We start from the raw sequence: 19853 nt of genomic DNA, 5'->3' as shown, positions 1-19853 counted from the left end.
AAGAGAGCTGTCCAACCTGTATTAAACTTTGCACTATTGAAAGGAATTTTTATTGTGTTAAGCCAAAGATGTTGGGAGTAGCGTGTTACAGGATATAAGTAGCTTTACCACTCCTGGTTTTGTGATACTAAAAATTTATTGTCAACATAGAATAATCTTCCAATTTTATAAATAAAAACATAAAACAACAATTTAAAAACGTATCAGATCATTGACACAATTTTTTAAAGGCTGAAAGGTTAAAATATAACTACTTTGTAACACTTGAAACTGCTTTCTTATTTGTTGGTCAGCCATTTCTGCCTATTTCAGTTCTTGTGATATTAAAATGGAAGTAAAGGTCCCTTAAATATGGTCTTCTATTTTCTTTGGCAAAATTATTTGAAGATAGGTGAGAAACATCCACAGTAATAGCTGTGCCTGAAGCTGTTCATTTCTCATGTGTGCTATATTAGACCAAAAGATCAATGCTGTATTGGTCCATTTTCACACTGCTGATAAAGACATACCTGAGACTTGGTAATTTCCAAAAGAAAGTGGCTTAATTGGATTTACAGTTCCACATGGCTGGGGAAGCCTTACAATCATGGCGGAAGGCAAGGACAGCAAGTCATGTCTTACATGGATGGCACATGCAAAAAGGGAGCTTGTGCAGATAAATTCCTGTTTTTAAAACCATCAGATCTCATGAGACTCATTCACTATCATGATAACAGTGCAGGAAAGACCTGCCCCCATAATTCAATCACCTCCCACCAGGTTCCTCCCATGGCATGTGGGAATTGTGGGAGTTACAATTCAAGATGAGATTTGGGTGGGGACACAGCCAAACCATATCAAATGTTTTCAGTTTGTAAAGAGAAAGTCAGCATAAAATTTTGAAGATCAGTCTTTTAAGTTGGTAATTTTTTCATATTTTTAAATTTTTCATATATATGTGTATTCGCCCATATTTAAATTACCAATTTTTATAACTATGTAGCTTATTGAATATTCTTATTTTTTTATAGGGTTTAAATGACTATATGGTCTAGTTATATAATCATATCATCTTCAGATAATGAGAACTTGGCCTCTTGCTTTCAAGTATTTATATATATTTTCCTTGCCTAATTACATCAAATAATATTTCCAGGATATTCCAAAATAAAAAATAGTGATATCAGCACCCTCTTCTTGTTCCCGACATTAATAAGAATTCTCCCGAGATTTCACCATTATATAGTATTCTGGCTTTTTGTTTCAGATAGAAATATATCTCAATAGATCCATCTCTCTTCTATGAATAGGGTTTTTGTTTTGTTTTGTTTTAATCTGGATTCTATAGTGCTGATCATAGGGTCTGTAGCATCCTTAAGAGGTCTTCTTGAGTTTAAGTAAACTTTCAGGCTCACGAGGCTATCATGGCTACATTTGGCATCTATTTATACAGAAGGATACAGGACAGTGACCACAGTTGGCAAGTGTAGCATCAAGTGTGTCTCTTTGGTGGAACACTTTACACAGCAGTACAGCTCAGGTGTAAGATGTGACCCACTTTACAAGGGTGGGAAACTGTCCTGGCTTGATAGACTCATGCCCCTCTGGAGCGTCTCTTGTGACAACCCCTTAGGCATAGTGCCCAGAGTCCCTTCAAGGGATATGCCCCTTAATAGTCACTGTACACAGGAGATCCAGTCATTTGCTAACAGGTGTATTTGGTTCTTGCGGTTTAAATGTGGTTTACCAATCAGGGGGCCATTTTAACCAGCAATATAGCAACAGATGTAGCCATGCATAGATAACTAAATATAGTTTTTATCAATACATTCTAGATATTCTGTACTTTCAGTTGTTATTTATAATTTTTTATTTTGACTTGAAGACTGAATCTAATCTCATCTCACCTCTAAAGTACTTTGCTTTTGAAGTTATTTTCTCTTTTCAAGACAGTAGAATCAGGCACTCATCCTCACCATTCCACTAAAACCAGCCTTATCAAGATCATCAGCGATCTCCTTATCAAGTCTGATGATCACTTCTTAGTCCTGATCTTATTTAACCTTTCTATCTTTGGCTTATAAGACAATATACTTGCTTGAGTTTCCCATTACACCCCTATCTCCTCCTTTTCATTTTCCTGGATTTCTTCCCTACTTAAATTTTGGAACATCCTTAGTTCTTAGTCCTTAGTTCTCTTTTTTATTATTTTTTTATTATTATACTTTAAGTTCTAGGGTACATGTGCATAATGTGCAGGTTTGTTACATATGTATACTTGTGCCATGTTGGCGTGCTGCACCCATCAACTCGTCAGCACCCATCAACTCGTCTTAATTAGATTTCTTCTCTCTCCCTCCACTTTCTTCATTCTACATCTACATTTACTTTCTCTCATCCAGTCCCAGGGACTTAAATACTATTGTGACTAACAATTTACATCTTGAGCCCTAGGCTCTCTGAGTTGCAGAGTTGTGCAGCGTACTGCCTATTTGACTGCTCCACTTGAATGTCTATAAGACATCTGACACTTCACTTGTCTGAAGTGTAACTTCACATAATAGTCTGTGGTGGCGACTATTAGTTGCTCTCTAAATTCTGCTCTTCCTTCTTCCATAGCGATAGAAGGTTGAGTTAATGACTAGGCTATGTTTTCCAGTCTCCCTTGCAATTGTATGTGACCATCTGATCTAGTTCGTCCCAGTGAAACTGAACAGCATTAATAGGTGCTATTTCCTGGCTCTAGTCCTTATGAGAACAAGTGTGCCTCCTCCATACTTTCTTTTCTTCCATCTCACTAGCTAGAATGGTAACTATTAGAGTGACTGTGAAGGTGAGAGAGTCACTGTCAGGTTGGGACCTGAAAGACCTCATGGAACAGAGCTGTCCACCAACCTGATACACTCACTTCAGACTGTTACATGATGAAGAAATAATTTCTATCTTTTGAAAGTCATTATATTTTGGGTCTCTTTGTTATAGCATTTTAACTTTTCACCTTAACTGACATAGAAATTGGTACCAGAAAAGAAAAGATGATGTCTTAATTTAAAAGCCTGCATTTTCTTAATGGTCAGGCAAATTTGCAATTAGAGATACAGGTAGGAGGACAGAGCAAAGAGTTTTTTTACTCCACTTATGATGGGAAGTCATTGGAGGGATTATACAGTTGGATTGTGGTTTTACAAGGGATAACTATAGCTGCTCTGTGTAGGCTAGAAAGCTGGTGATGCTTATGCTATTTCATAAAACTGTTATGTATAATAACTTGGAAGGCACATCACATATCCAAGTCAAAGGAATATAGTTGTAAAAAATGAGAATGTTAGCGTACTTCACTGTTCTTTGTTGATTTAAGTAAGGTATCATAAGAAAGATGAACTCAGGTAAGAACTGGTTGCTTTGCAAGCAGAAATGGAAGGAAGTGAGAATGTCCAGAAATGTAGGGCCTCTCAGGGCTGAAGAAGACAGCTGTTTTTGTGACTCAAACATTAATAAAAATGAGGGGATCCAAGCCTTGTGGCAAGGATCAGAGTAAGGTATCGCCCTCCTAAACAACACTATTATTTCAGCTAGCCTCAAGGTGGCCTCCATTAAGATAAGAAAGTAAAATATGGATACAAGGAAGCAAAGAAATAAAGCAGGCTTCAGAACGAGGGCTAGAAAAGACTTTGCTGTTATTTCCACAAGCAACTGACTGGAAGCAATTAGATCAGAAGCTTATTAGTTTTAAGGAAATCTAGTTGCCACAGAAACATGAATCTGTTAGCTCCTTAAAGCAATACTCAAGTCTTCAAATTTTTACCAGCAGAAAAGGCATTGTAAATGATATACAGCCCCCTAGGAAGGCATTTTCTCTAACAGTCACTTCTGATATGGCTATGGAAGATTACAGACAAGGTAGTTCCTCTAAAAGAAGCAGAGTATCGCCGGGCGCGGTGGCTCAAGCCTGTAATCCCAGCACTTTGGGAGGCCGAGACGGGAGGATCACGAGGTCAGGAGATCGAGACCATCCTGGCTAACACGGTGAAACCCCGTCTCTACTACAAAATACAAAAAAAACCTAGCCGGGTGAGGTGGCGGTCGCCTGTAGTCCCAGCTACTTGGGAGGCTGAGGCAGGAGAATGGCGTAAGCCCAGGAGGCGGAGCTTGCAGTGAGCTGAGATCCGGCCACTGCACTCCAGCCTGGGCTACAGAGCGAGACTCCGTCTCAAAAAAAAAAAAAAAAAAAAAAAAAAAAAGAAAGAAAGAAAGAAAGAAAAAAAAAAAAAAGAAGCAGAGTATCCCAATTGTCTAACAAAGGCACTTTCTGCACTACCAGAACAGGGTCTCCATAATTCTTGCTCAGCTAGGAGTCAAAATTGCTGTGAACAAGCAGCTCTGTGTATCTTTCTCTTAATAGGAGCTTTTAAAAGCAGTCATCCTATGCCTGTGCCACTACTGTGTATGGGGTGTGGGAAGAGGGGGAGCAATATCTTGTTTAATGGTTTGTATGACACCAACTATGAGAAGTCATTTCAGAGCTTGATGGAGAAAACACACCGCTCTTCCCTCTGCGTGGACACGGGCTCCATCCCACACCCTCATGTGGCTCTCTCCCTCACTTCATTCAGTCTCTGCTCAAATGTTACTTCCCCAAAGGTGACCAAAGCACTCCATCTACAATCACACCTCCATTATTTTCTACAACCCTAACTTCCCTTCATCCTCTCGTTACTCCTTTTTCCTCTCTACATAGTCCTTTTGTATTGCTCCCCTACTGAAATGTAAACCCTTTCAGGGCAGGACTTTGTCTTGTTCTTAGCTGAAATCCTAGCACCTAGCTAGAAATTGCCAATACATTATAGGTCCTTAATAAAGATTTACTGAAAAGAGAAAGGACTATGAACTTCTAAATTTTAAAGGTTTGAAGTTGTGTTTGTGTGGTTCTATTTTGCTATTTATCTGTATCACATTGTGGCTGGTCACAGAAAATTATTTGTGCAAGAGAAAATTGGGATTACTACCTGCAAGGTGTCATTACCTGGTAAGAAGCCTAATCAAAAGTTTTTCCTCCTAAAACAGTAGAGTTACTGCTAAAAGCTAGCTGTTTTGATCCCGTTCTTGTTTGTTTTTAAGACTGAGATAATGAAATGTCACTCCCATGGCAACTCCGCCTCTTTTTTGGAATGATCATTGGTGGTCATAGTTGCAGCATAATAACCAGTTAGACCTTGGAAGTCCTTTGGAGTCTCCTTATTTCATGATTCAACAAAGACTGGTATAATTAGCTACATTTTACTCAAGGGAGAAGCTAAAGTTCACCAGGCAGAATTCAATTTAATCCAATCCATCTATTTAATCTTTGCTGAACTTAAGCCTTGTGCCAGGCATTGTGCTGGGGATATAGTGACAAGACAGGCACTCCCCTGGCCCTTCGATTGGTTAGACTAATGTCTCACAGGACCCAGAGTGGTAGGGAGGGAATTACAACACAATACATTAAGAGCTACCTTAGAGGATGCAAAGTGTAACAGAAGTATATAAAATACTAGTCTGAGCCAAGCAAAAAGTCAGAAAAGGCTTCCTGGGGGAGTGTCAGCTAAATTTAAACTCAAAGGGTAAGCGGAGACTGTCCAAATGAAGAAGGAAGAGGAATGGAGTGTTTTCTAGGCCAAAGCAAATATATGGAAAACAAAAGAAAGACACATGCAGATGGGGCATTACACTTTTTCCTCCAGTTATTTATCCTGTTTTCACCCACCACTCTTGCTCTTTTCCTTAGATCTCCAGTGTTTTTAGCTGTATATTACCCCCTTTCTCCCTAATCATCCATTGCTCCAGTGAGGTTTATTTGTAAATCTAACCCAGGCACCAACTAACCAACCAACAAACAAAAACAGCTAAGGAGTAGCCACTGGAACCTGGAACCATGCCTACACTTACAAAAATTTGATTTTCTGCAGAAAAAATATTTGGACTCCTACATTTTTGGACTTCATTAGAAGGACCTGAAATGGATGACACCAAGCTGTTTGCCTAAAATAATGTCCCAAGCCTGAATTGGCATGGATCTTTCTTGAGATTAAAATAGAAACTTGTTTTGCTAACTGAAAACAACTTAGAAATCAAAGAGTCATTTAAGTTGAAACCATTATTTTTCCTTTCCGTGAAGAAAATTCCTGTTTTTACACACACTGAATGATTGGGATAGTGAGATCACCCGCCACAGAACTTTCCATTAAAAATTTGAAGTTGTAGAAACCTCAAAAAGAAAATGAAGATGGGGGGAAAACGTTTGTAATGTAGCAAATGAATTGAACAAACATTTATGAGTACCTACTATGTGCCAGTGTTCTAGGTGATAAAGATACCCGCCTTTGTACAGCTTGCATTCTAGCAGAAAGAAAACATACCAACAAAAATTATGCAAGTTATATAGTAATATAAAAGATGAGTGGTATGGAGAAAAGACAAAGTAGGGCAGGCCAAGAAGCATCAGAAGGAGGGCAAGTTAGAGGTTTAAAGTAGGATGGTCATGACTGGCCTCCTCAAAGAGGTGTGACATTTGAGCAAAGACTAAAGGAAGTGAGGTTGTATGCCATGTAGATATTTGCAGAGGGCAAGTTGCAGTTTTAAATAGGATGGTCATGATTGGCCTCCTCGAAGAGGTGACATTTGAGCAAAGACTGAAGGAAGTGAGGGTGTGAGCCATGTAGGTATTTGGGTCCAGACAGAGAAAACAGCCAGTCACTGGCCCCAAGGCAGGGGCATGCCTGGAACGTGCAAGAAAGGCAAGGAGGCCATGGACTAGAGGAAGAGAAATGACGACATTGAGAGGTATGGGAGATGACAGATGATCACTGCACAAGGCTGTCACTCGAGGTAAGGTTGGGAAGAGGGGTAACTTGACTGGACTCATGTACATCTTAGGATAATCATGTTTTCATTTGAACACAGTCCTTTATTTAGCACAATACTTTTTACTCTGCAACAACTGAACAATGATTACTTAAAATGGTTTCTAAGTGATCCCCTCAAGATCAGGCAGCACAACACTACTAGACAGTAGCAGCCCTTCCTCTCTGGCGGGCACTGGTCCCTAGAGAGGCAGTCCTATCCTAATGTGCTCGGGAGTTGAGCTGGTAGAGATAGAAACAGTCTGCTCATTTCTTCTTCAAAACCCGACTGGAGAGCCAAATATTTCTTTTGGTTAGTTAAAAAATAAAAAATATGCCTTTGCCAACTCTGTGGGAAAAGCAAACTCCCAGAGTTTGCCTTTGCTAATTTGTCCAAGTCGTGCTGTGGTTTCAGTAAATGCAGACACTGTTCAGCTCCAGCCCCATGAACCTCTCTGCTCTAGGTCTTCTCCGCCCTCCGGTGAAAGCTACTGCTCGCCCCTGCAGTCACCACCTGTTCGGGCGGAACCTGCGGAGCTTGCACCTACGCCTCGGGCTCCTTTCCTCCTCGACTCCTTCTTTCCCGCTGGGCACCCTGCTTTCCCTCTCCCAGAGAGGGTTTGCAACTTTTCTCCCAGGCTGGGGCTCGCCCTGCTTGGCTAACCCCCAAGAGCCACTGCCTTCCCGCAGCGCCCCTGCCCCGGAGTTGCCTGCCCCGCTGGGCCCCTGGGGAGGAGCCGAGCGCGCTCACCCTTCGCCCCGGGCTGGGGGGGCGGCGAGTCGGGCGCACGCGCACCCCCTGCCCGCCCCTGGCGCCCCTCCCTGCGGGCGACGCAGCTCCCCCTGCAGCGCCTCCCCTAGCTAGGAGGGAGCGGGAGGGGGCTCCCAGTGCCGCGCAGCAGACCTGCTCCGGCCGCACGCCTCGCCGCTGCCCTCCGGGAGTGGCAGCAGTAGCCCGGGCGGCGTGGGCTGGGGGTTCCCCGAGACTCTCAGAGGGTCGCCTCCCATCGGCGCCCACCACCCCAACCTGCTCCTCGCGCGCCACTGCGCCGCGCCTCCGGACCCCCTGCCCAACATGGATTTTCTCCTGGCGCTGGTGCTGGTGTCCTCGCTCTACCTGCAGGCGGCCGCCGAGTTCGACGGGAGGTGAGCTGGGCCCCGATGATCCCTCTCCTCCTTCCCGCGCTAGTTTCACACTCACTGTCTTGGGTCACTTTTCCCCGCGGGGTTACGCGGACAGAGAGGCGTCTCCCCATCCAGAAGTTGGGCCATCGCACAGCGTGGCGCGAGGAGAGCGGTCCAGCGGCTCCAAGTGCCCGCCCGACGCGGGGCGGGCGCGCCCCTGCGAGTCTGGGACCCCAGCCGCGGCCCTCCGAGGGCGACTCGCCCTGGCTCGGGAATTAGGAATGGGGGAGAGGAGCGGCTAGAGCCCGGGATCTCAGCTCGGAGGGCGCGGTTGAACCACCTACGCCGAGGTGACGCGCGGAACATCCCTTACCCGGGAAACTCCCGCGCCTGAACTAGACGGCTCTTCAGTGAGGAAGCTTCCAGGAGCCCGGGGGGAGGTCCGGGCTCGGCTCGGGGCTCTCGGGGCCGCTCACACAGAGGGTGGGCGCGAGTCAGCGACTGGGCTACGGGGGAGATTTGTGGGCCTCCCCATTTGGTTTTCTTGAGGGAAGGAGGCTCAAAATGAGGACCGGAGGGTAGGCGCTCCGTGAGTGTGAGCATGAGTGTGTGGATGTGTGTGAGAGAGCGCCCACACTGCGCTGCTCCTCAGACCCGGGCGAGCCTGACGGCGGCGTGCCGTGACAGGTTCCAACAACCTCGGGCCGCGTCTCCGCTGTCACTCAGCCGGTCCTCCCGCGCTCCGGGGCCGCTCCGGTGTGTGAGAGACACTGGGTCTGTCGGGAGGGTGTGCTCGGTCCCCCTCATCTCCGCGCAATTACAGACCAGGCTCGCCCCGAGTGCAGATGGCTGCTGCGGGAAGAGGTTTTACTCTGGCGCACACCGCCGCCCGGTCGCCTTCCTTCAGAGACTCCTGCCCCCACCCCTCCGTGTAGGTCCGTGCCTAGTCCTAAAGAAAGATGCAGCACCTGTTTTACCTGCAATCTTGGAACGAATCAGTTCCACAATTGATTAGCTTTCTTGTACCCGGAGGCGAACGGAGGGGAACCAGTGGAGCGCCAAGAAAAAGCACAGCTGCTTGTTTACTACCTGGTCGGAGGAAATAGAAAGTTCAGGGTTATTTTGTACTTTGGAGCTGGGGGTAGAAAAGGCAGGTAAAAGAAAAGGGGAAATGAAAAGATAAAGAGACTTTAAGAAAATGTGAGAGCAGCCAGAGTCTAGACCTTTTCATTTTATTTTTAAAAGCAATTCTGTGCTCACATTTGGGTATGTTACGCATTTCTTGCACACATATTTGCAACAATAAACCCATCACAAGATATGCATATGATGTGAATGCATATAGCTTTTTGTAACTTTAAAAAGATGTCTAAAACAGCCAATTAAAATGTTGATACCCAGAGGAAAAAAGTCATTTAGGTGTGACTCTAAACAAGGAAACAATTTAGCAAATAATGTGTCAACGTGTAATCAGGTATCCTGAAATCTGTATCCTGAAATTACTTTCTTTAGGCATTATTTACATTAGAGAGGAAAATACTATGAATTGTTGTTCTAAGCAAGTTTCAAACCACAAGGACACTTGAGTTATCAGCTACACTTTAAACTCTCCTTAGTTTTATTTAGACTTTTTTTTCTAGTACTTTTTTTGTTTTTTTTGTTTGTTTGTTTGTTTCTGCCACAGTTATGTCTCAAAAAGAGCTCTGTTACACTTGATTTTTGAGAAACCTTCTTTCTGCTCCTCCCCTCATCCACCTTTTATATAAGGCAGAAATTTTTTTCTGCTTTGACATGTCTTATTTAATACTTTTCAGTTTATGGTGAATCAGTCAAACCTGGCTTTCCCCCCAGTAACAGGTGTGGGTCTTTGAGGACTCTGTTTTATTTCAAGCTTCAGAAACTATCCTGTGCGTGGCAGCCTTGAGAATTGTTGGTGTTAGCTGGTGCTATTTCTAGTTAAGAAAGCATCTTTCCCTCCCCTTTTTTCTCCTACCCTTGTGTGTTGGGGGATGGAGTATTTAACTGTCTGCAATTTGACATTAGATCATAGCAGAGCTATTTCTGTGAAGGTGTTTTAACCTTAAATTTCTGCAGGCGTAAAAGAGTTTGTAGAAAATTATTGGGTGTGGTTGACATTTTTTCTAAAGTAATAATAAAGAGGAAATTACCTTTCTTCTCAAAAGTGTCCTTATTTATTTTGAATCTTTTTGTTTGGTAGGTGGCCCAGGCAAATAGTGTCGTCGATTGGCCTATGTCGTTATGGTGGGAGGATTGACTGCTGCTGGGGCTGGGCTCGCCAGTCCTGGGGACAGTGTCAGCGTGAGTATCAAGCCTGGAGACTTCAGTTCCCTGGGAGGTGGGGCTTTCCACCTTGTTCATGGCTTCACCCCACATATCAGAGGGCTCATTACTGAGCAAGGCTTGGCCTTGTAGGTCTGACTTGGGGATTTTCAGATAAAGTCCGGACTCCTTATTCTGCTTCTTTTCAACTTAAGCCACCTGTATTACGGCCCATTCACAGAGAGCCACCTTAAATGTTTATTTTAGCATTTTCCCTCAAAATCTGCAGCTCCTTCCTGTTTTCTCACCAGGTTTATTCCTTTTTTTTTTTTTTTTCTTTTTCTTTTTTTTTTCCTCTCTCTCCAGGCTTGGAGATGGGGGTAAGATAATGAGTCTAGACCATATTTACACAAAATAAGCTCTGAACCTTAGAGTACTTGTATAATCCTCACCATAGCTGTTGTGTAAAGTGGCCCATTTGTAAATCCTTTTTTGAAGTGGAGTTGTATTGACAGTGTTTTAAATGGACCACCCAGTATAATGAAACAAAGCTTCTGAAACAACATTATTTGTAAGTTCTTTAAGTAACCAACCTCATGTAATAAGTACCAAATCAGAAAAGTGATTTTCACCTTTTCTATGACCACAAATGGATATTTTAATGGTAAAGTTTAGAGCTACGTCAAAAGAGTTTGAGAAATTTAGGAAATTTGTCCCCAGCATTTTATTGTGATCTTAAAATTGTATCTCACTCCTACTGCAAAAAAATAGTCTTCAAATGATTAAGTACATTTCCAGAGCACCCTTAGAGTGCTGGGGGTTGGGGGGGGGCACTTCTGGTAAGATAATGGGAACTAAGTTGGGTTCTACATTGGGATATATATTTTATTGCTAGTGAGGAAGGGGCTTAGAGGAAGAGAGAAGGGTAGTTACAAAGGCTAGAGCTGGCAATGGAGAAGCCTGCCTTAGAGAAGGGTTGCTAGTGTGAAGAGTCAGGCAAATTTAAGTTCAGGAAAATTAGGAGTTCCCTCTGCTATTTTAATTTTTGAGGATACTCGCAATGTCTTGCTTAATTTTGTGAAAGAGGGACAGTGAGAGTCACATATTTACTCTAATTGCACATAAAGACCACAATCTCTGGTTGGGGATAGAAAGGTGAAGCAAATGAATATTTGCCTACCTGGTACGGAATTTGAGAACCCACAGACTCTAATAACCAAAATGTGAAGAAAGGACCCTTCTGTTGGCCCAACACACCCACACATAACCCTCCTGAATGAAAAATGAGTAGTTCTATACCTGCAATCTCCAGCTGTGCAAATACTTCTGACACTGTAGAAGACTAAATTCCACCAGGCACCATTCTTCTTTTGGATCATCTTCCCTTAAAACAATATTGAATAGACTAACCAGTGATTGCACAGCAGCTTTGCCTACTTCTTTCGTTTACTGGAAACTGGAGTTACCACTATCTCCCTTTAACAGAATGCAATTGACTCACCGTACAAAGGGTCTAGCCCAGCGGCTCACACATAGCAGGCAGGCAAACATTTGCTTCACCTTTTACGTTTATACTTCCAAAATCAAAGTAGTTTCAAGGTTCTCTGTGTTACAATGAAATAAAATTCCTTTCAATTAAAAAGGTACAAATGGTTCTTTACCATTAACATTGAAGTTGGCAAGGTTGTGAAAATTAGCTCAAAGGTGAATGTTTCCTTCTGTGTATTTTATTTTTCTAGCATCTTAGATGGCCCAAATGTCTCTTGTCAGTTCAGAGTTCTGCCTGTCTTTGTTTTGATATAAACAGGTAGAGGAATGTGGGCTGAGAAGTCAGCTCAAAGGGGCAGAACAAATCAAAAAGAGGCTGCTCAGAGGGGATGAAATATCTCTGAAAACTCGTGATTATTTTTTAAAGAAAGGCTTTATGAAATTAAAAGTTTTGTCACTATGTTTGTTCAAGAAAATGCCTTGCTATTGTATCACAATTCAATCTATTATGATTCCTTGTAAAGATTCCAAATAACTTCTAGAGAATTTAATGTGAAAAATGTTTTTGCCCTTTTGACCTTTAATCATGTCGTTCTTTCCCATAAGGAAGGGATATTCTCCCTTCCTCATCAGAGGTGCTCTGGTTCTCTTCTTTTCTGAATGATTCACTTTGGAATTTTCCTTCAAAACAGCATAGCAAAACAAAAAGAAACTATTCCCATTACTGCATAGATCTTCCCAACTTATCCCACAGAAGCTGTGTTTGTAGGTAGGGAAAGGTGGTGGTACCCTCATTATATTATTTAGCAGATCTTATGCCTTAGTGCAGTGACCCTTTGGTGAGTGTTTATTCCATTTGGTTGAGCATTTGTGAGATGTTTAACTTAATTTTCTTGTGAGTCAAATACACATATCTGTAGAAAACATGCTGCCCTTCATTTTTACTTGCTATCTTCCTATTCATGGACTTGTTTGGAGAAACCGACTAATGTTGCAGGATGCTAAAGCTGGTAAACCTCTCCTTCTGGCTCACTATGTCTAACCAGAGCCAGATATAGCTGGGAAACTTTACATTCTTCCCTCTAAGACTGAGGAAGGAAGGATCAGTGATGCTACTCAAATGGGCATAGAAACTGTCCTGCTGCTTCCTGCCTGTACCACCCAGCGTTCTATCCAAATATTCCTGCCTGCTGGGGAAAGCATGACCCGTTCCAGAAATAGGCAGGTTGTGTATTCATAGTTCTTTTGTAGGTCATACCCTTGGCTTCTTTTTTTTTTTTTTTTTTTTTTTTGATTCTTTGTTTTGTGTTCTTGACTCCTAAACAGATCTCTAGCATATTGAAAATTCAACATTTGATTTTCCCACTGTCATGGGCTTTGCTTTTATTGACTATTGATGTGGCTGTTTATTGTCAGGTGAAAAATTTTTGATATGTTCACACACCGATGATTGTACATTTACGGCACACAGCATCTTAAGTCACTCAGATGTTTGTCACAAAATGTGTGTTTCTTGCTCTGTAATTTTTTTGTCATCTTGATAGCATGTTTTAATTATGTTATTTCTCTCCTTCTACCAAGTGGAGACCTCTGTAATAAAGATTTTTCAGGGTTGTATATTTCATCTTTAAAAGCTGTGTATGCTGTGGAAACAATTGTTAACCAAAAGCACTAGATAATTTAGGATAACTGAGTTCAAGTTCTGACTTTTATACCTGAATAGCTGTTTAACATTTCTCAGCTACAGTTTTTTTTTTTTTTTTTTTTTTTTTTTTTTGAGACGGAGTCTCGCTCTGTCGCCCAGGCTGGAGTGCAGTGGCCGGATCTCAGCTCACTACAAGCTCCGCCTCCCGGGTTCCCGCCATTCTCCTGCCTCAGCCTCCCGAGTAGCTGGGACTACAGGTGCCCGCCACCTCGCCCGGCTAGTTTTTTGTATTTTTTAGTAGAGACGGGGTTTCACCGTGTTAGCCAGGATGGTCTTGATCTCCTGACCTCGTGATCCGCCCGTCTCGGCCTCCCAAAGTGCTGGGATTACAGGCTTGAGCCACCGCGCCCGGCCAGCTACAGTTTTCTTATTACACAAGCATGTTCCCAAGGTATGTTGAAGCTCTAAACTGCATCTGAAAACTTCCTTAATGTAGAAAAACTATACAGAGTGTAAATATTGTATTTTTGTATAGTTGTCCTTCTGTTTACTCGGAGGTTTGACTGTATATGTGGCTTATGACAATAGCATTTTTGTTGAAAGCATTTTATAGAAGTGTGAAGAAAAACTCAAAATACAACCAGTTCCAAGTTTTAACAAAACTATTCCATTTCTGAGTTCTTTGGCTGTCATTGAGCAACTTGTGGTTTCTGAAGGAAATGATGTGAATTAGGATGGTTTTATATCATTTATCCTTAAGAACAGGGAAAATTGAGATGTTTTCTTATGTCTCTACTGGAGATTTTGGAAAGATGTGAAACCTACACCTACAGCTTGACATTGCTTAGTTAGCTCTGAACCTCATTTCCTGCTGCCTCTTCCATGTAAAGTGAAAATTTTGGATTCTTATTGGCTTCAGATAAACTTACAGTTTAGTGAAACATAGGGACTGAGATACAGTAATTCATTCTGAAGCTATTTTGGAGTGGTCAAGTAATTTTAGTTGTATAACATATTACTGGCTAATGATTATGGATATTGGAAATGATGAAAAATTATTGAATTATTTCTTTCTGCATTTCAAATGAAATGGCTATTGATTTTGAGGAGAGAATTTTGATTTAGTAAATAAAATATTTAAATTTTCATTTCTTACTCCTATCTGGGTTCAGATACTCAGTCTTATAAATGGAACATGATTTATTTTTGCTCCCTATACTGGTCATTAACTTCCTGTCCATAATCACAAAACTATATAGATTATATATTTCTTTGATTATTTGGATTTTGAATACTTCTTTGATTATTTGGATTTTGAATACTCTCTTTAAAATAATCAAGAGAAAATTAGAGCTGTTAGAACATTAGAATTTGTTTTGAAGACCACACATAGTGTTCCCTCCACAGAGAGGTTATACTAGTAAATGCCTTTCTATTTGAGGTCAACAACTATGACAATTTCCATTGAACATGAATTAGTATTTAAAATGTAAAGCAATTTTTAGGCTGGGCGTGGTGGCTCACGCCTGTAATCCCAGCACTTTGGGAGGCCGAGGCGGGTGGATCACAAGGTCAGGAGATCGAGACCATGCTGGCTTACACAGTGAAACCCCATCTCTACTAAAAATACAAAAAATTAGCTGGGCGTGGTGGCGGGCACCTGTAGTCCCAGCTACTGGGGAGGCTGAGGCAGGAGAATGGTGTGAACCTGGGAGGCAGAGCTTGCAGTGAACCAAGATCGCACCACTGCACTCCAGCCTGGGCGACAGAGCAAGACTCCGTCTCAAAAAAAAAAAAAAAGGCAATTTTTATACCTGTATGCACCCAGGAAGTAACAGGGGCTCTCAAAAGGGGTCAGGATTGTACTGTTTATATCTATGTTGAAGATTGCTAGCAGAATTCTGGGGTCAGCCTAATGGAGCAAAGTACACTTCATTGTCCTTAGTGTATTAGTTTCGTCCTCTAATTTTGAGGTGAGAATGCAGAATCTGGTGGTTTTTTTTGTTTTTTGTTTTTTTTTTTTGGGGGGGTAGGAATAAAAGCAAGGCAATGGGTAATTTTATGATTACTTGCAACACTAAACTTGAATCCACAAATCCTTAGGAAGTGAAGATTTTGATTAAGAATATTTAACTGCTACTTTCCTTGAAAGGTTGTTTAAGAACATCATGTACCTTTGGGTAACTTCAAGTGGTCTTGGAATGCAGATTCCAAAGTAAGATCAGCATTGAAGAGTCTTGACCTTTTCAAACAGGTAATTTGTTAGTATGTGTAGTCTTCAAAGTTAAGTTTCAAAGAAAGTGCTTTGCTCTTTTATTCTTTTCCCCAATTAGAACTGATCTTATGTAATACTATTAAGATCTACTAATTTCCTGAGATGCCTTCATAAGCTTAATCTGGCCAGGTCTTAACCTTTATGGATTAGAAATTTTAGTACTTTTTAAGCTGGAAGGCCAGGCCAACTAAAGGGAAGCACTCTCCTCTCTGCCAGTTCAGCAACTAGATCTGTCCTCAAATACCTGCCACAGGGATATGCTGCTTGAAGTTGCCCACGCATATACACACTGGGACCAAGAAGGCACTTCTGGTGCCAGAAACAACACTGTGTTTGCTTTGTGGAAATTTTTGATAAGCTTTCAAAAATGTAGGTGGCTTCTCCCTCACCTCCTGTAACCAGTGTAACTTCCAGCATTTCTTTTTGTTGCTTTTTAGCTATAGAATTCATGTTCTTTGCATTTTGAGTTAGTTGAATCCACTGCATGCTTTCCAGATGATAAGTGATGCTCAGTGATTCTATGCAGTGTCTTTCAGTGGCTAAGGGAAGATATTCATCACAGGGATGGGCCTTCATCATGGGGGAAATGGAAGGGCAAGGGAGAGGGATTCTGATGGCCTAACCCTCATTATTGCCTCCCACTGTGACATGCAGACACTCTTGCCCCTTTCCCATTGATTTTCTGCAGTGTTTTAAATTTTTCCACCAATCTTTGGAAAATATTAATTTATTTTCTAGGAGAAAATATATTCATTTCCTCAAATATCCCTCCTCAGAGCGACAAGCATGAGCAGTTTTTGGTATACTTTTAAAAATATTTTACCTACTTATGGGTAAATTGCAATAGATCTCTCCCCTACCACCTACTTGTTTTGTGCAAATGAAAGCATACTATATACACTGCTTTGTATGCTGCTGCTTTTTCTTAACTACCTGTTGAAAGGTTTTCTTCATAGATCTCCTTACTTTTTTTTTTTTTTTTGAGACAGGGTCTTGCTCTGTCTCCCAGGTTGGAGTGCAGTGGCACAATCTTGGCTCACTGGAGCCCTTACCTCCTGGGCTCAAGCCATCCTCCCACCTCAGCCTCCCAAGTAGCTGGGACCACAGGCATGAGCCACCACACCTGGATAATTTTTGTATTTTTTGTAGAGACTGAGTTTTGCCATGTTGCTCAGGCTGGTCTCAAGCTCTGAGCTCAACTGATCTGCCCACCTCAGCCTCCCAAAGTGCTGGGATTATAAGCCTGAGCCATCTTGCCCGGCTGCCTCCTTACTTTTTAATGGATTCAGCATTCCATTGTATGGGTATACTGTAATTTATTAGCAAGTCTCTTACTGATGAACATTTGTGTTGATTCTAATCTTTTGCTAACACAAGCAATTATAAAAAAAACTTTGAACATATGTTAAAAATGTTGTTTTGCGTGTTCTCAGTGTTTCTGCAGAATAAATTTTTATGTGTGGTCAAATGGCAGATACATTTGTAATTTTTATCAATTGACCAATGGCTTCTTACTCAGTAGAGAAGACAGTTTAAGGGGAAAGACTGAATGGCAATACTGACCCAAAGGCTCCAACAATCCCATATCCAGAGTCTGATCTTTCCTTGATTTTAGTATTCTCTGATCCCTTTTCTTTCCCAAGAAATCCCTCTGACAACTCAGTGAATGTCCATCTGCTCCCATTTATCATCTATTTCCTATCAGACCAGAGGCAATGGGCTGAAGATAGGAGAATGGAGTGAGATGTGTCCATTTGCCAGGGTTTTCCAATGGCTTCCTGCCTATCCTATACTTGTAAGAAAGATCCACACATTCCTTTAGGAATTATTTAATTCATTGATATTTTATTATCTTTGTAGTTTAGCCATAATTTTTTTTTCCTTTGAGGTGGGGTCTCACTCCATCGCCCAGGCTGGAGTGCAGTGGCAGGATCTCGGCTCACTGCAACCTGCACCTCCTGGGTTCAAGCAATTCTGCCTCACTCTCTCTCGAGTAGCTGGGATTACAGGTGTGCACCACCACACCTAGCTAATTTTTGTATTTTTAGTAGAGACAGGGTTTCATCCTGTTGGTTCGGCTGGTCTTGAACTCCTGACTTCAGGTAATCCACCCACCTTGGCCTCCCAAAGTGCTGGGATTACAGATGTGAGACACCAGGCCCAGCCGTTAGCCATAATGTTTATACCTATGTATGTAGTATAGGCTTTTTTTTCCCCTAGACCCATGACCTATTAAGGAGGAATATGTAGAATTCTGAGATCTGAATACCATTTTGGGGACACCTTTTATGATAAAAATATTTTCAGGAAATATTAAGATATTTTTGTACCAAAATACTTTTTGTAGTGTCCTTAAAACCATAGGGGCATATATTTTCTATTAGTTATTCTGATCCTTATTCCAATTATATACTTAAATTGTCTCCTTTTAAAAAAGCAAGAAATGCATGGTTAGGTGAAAAATTAAAAGACACATACTAAGAGCAAGACGGCAGTGAAGGTAAGTATTTCTAACTTTGCTGTTTTCTTGATACCTAGTTCCACCTTCCAACAGGCTACCACTGTTTCCTATTGATCTTTGTAGAGATTTCTTAACATTTTCAAAATTTCCCTTTTTCATAAATGATGGCATGAAGTACAAACGATTCTGTATCTTGATTTTTTTTTTTCATGTAATGCTACATTTTGGAAAGCAGTCCTCATCAGTTATTTAAACCTGACTCATTCTTTTAAATGGCTATACAGTATGCCATTACGTGAATGAATGTACCATAATTAACTTAAAAATCCCCTAGTTATGTACCTTTGAGTGGTTTTCAATATTTTGTTTTTATATAACATGCTGCAATCAATATCTGCATATATCATCGTCACTGTTGTGTACCTTTAGATATGGAGGACATATCTAAAGACATTTGATTTTTGTATTAGTATAATAATTGAAGAGCTTTCATTTTATTGTTGCAAATTTTCTTATGTTAAATATGTGATGTAAAGGAGCGTAAATCATGGCTAATATTAGAGTAGAAACTTTCTGTTCAGTCACCTTCTATTTTTGGTTCCTTAGAAGATACCTTAAAAGATAAATTGATTTCTTTATTTCTATTTGTTTATGCCCTGTCTTGTTTGGGAAAGTATATAAAGTGGCTTCCAGGAATTCATACAATTAAAATAAGGAAATAGAGGCTACATGGAGGAAAATGGGAGTAAAATAGAAATATTAGGTGGAGGGTTTTTCAAATGCAGATATGTAAGCCATAGGATCCTATATATGTACTACAATTTGGTTATTAGCTTCTGGTAGCCAAAGGTAAAAGATGTGGTTGCAGATTTAATTTGTGTCGTTTGTTAGGGAAAAAGCAAACCAGTTATTTGGCAGGAATTACAGTTTTCCTTCATGTAGTTCTGAAGGAGACTTTCACGTGACCCTTTACAGAGTGGGAGTGAATGATGGAATGGAAGGGGCCACAGCAACATTCCTATCATGAAGCCAGTGGTGGTTTTTGAAAAGCTGTTTCATAGAATATCCATCAACATAAGATGAGGCCCTTACTCTAAAAGTACAGTTCATGGAAAGCTGTTCTATACATAGTTTAAGAAGCATTATGTACATAGCTTTCTGACAGCTCAGCTGGATCCAGCCCAAAATATCTAGCTGTGATGGGTGAAGTGTATAGGGCTTTGGATGGACAGCTCCAGAATAGACAAGATTGTTTCAGGTTAGAATCACTAACAGTGTTCTGAAGTTCGCTGTGTTATTTAACAGATTAAAGGCTAGTTCATTTTTTCTTTCTTTTTTAAGTCTATATACTTTGAAGAACAGTAATCAACTGATGGAGTTGATATCCAGAGGCATTGTGAATAGAGCATGGATAGGGCCCCGCCTAGGCTCCAGTATAAGGAGGATGTGCAAAGAAAGTAGTGGGAGATTTTTTAAAAACAATGTTGTATCCATTGGATAGCAATATATAAATTCATCACCATTTTGCTATATTCTTATTCATTTCCATGCCAATTATGGCTTGGAATAAAGAGGAAAGGCATGAACATGGTTCCCAGGCATCATTTACCCTACTGATGCTGATACATGGATATGGGCCAGTGAGCCCAGGAACAACAGAATCCCTGACCAGTGCTTATTTCCCCAAAGTTCCTGATTGCTATAGGTGTTTCAGGGAATCAA

The 19853-nt window shown here is 41.3% G+C and overlaps 1 protein-coding gene across 4 annotated transcripts in view; it reads left to right on the top strand.

Annotated features, from left to right (window-relative positions):
* Positions 1 to 7721: 7721 nt before the first annotated feature.
* The window catches only part of NPNT (nephronectin), a 76566-nt gene continuing 64434 nt past the window's right edge, over positions 7722 to 19853 (top strand). The window contains exons 1-2 of one of the 4 annotated variants that reach the window (XM_003899054.5): positions 7722 to 8003; positions 10201 to 10301. In XM_003899054.5, coding sequence (XP_003899103.2) covers positions 7933 to 8003; positions 10201 to 10301 — 172 coding nt within the window. In that variant the 5' untranslated portion in view covers positions 7722 to 7932. The remainder of the gene's footprint in view (positions 8004 to 10200; positions 10302 to 19853) is intronic. The other 3 variants (XM_003899056.5, XM_003899057.5, XM_009207315.3) reach the window with 3 other exon arrangements.

This window comes from Papio anubis, chromosome 3 (genome assembly GCF_008728515.1).
Source record: "Papio anubis isolate 15944 chromosome 3, Panubis1.0, whole genome shotgun sequence".
In the NCBI taxonomy this organism is placed as follows: Eukaryota; Metazoa; Chordata; class Mammalia; order Primates; family Cercopithecidae; genus Papio; species Papio anubis.
The sequence above is the reverse complement of the archived record's forward strand: the minus strand, read 5'-3'. Positions and strand labels throughout refer to the sequence as shown.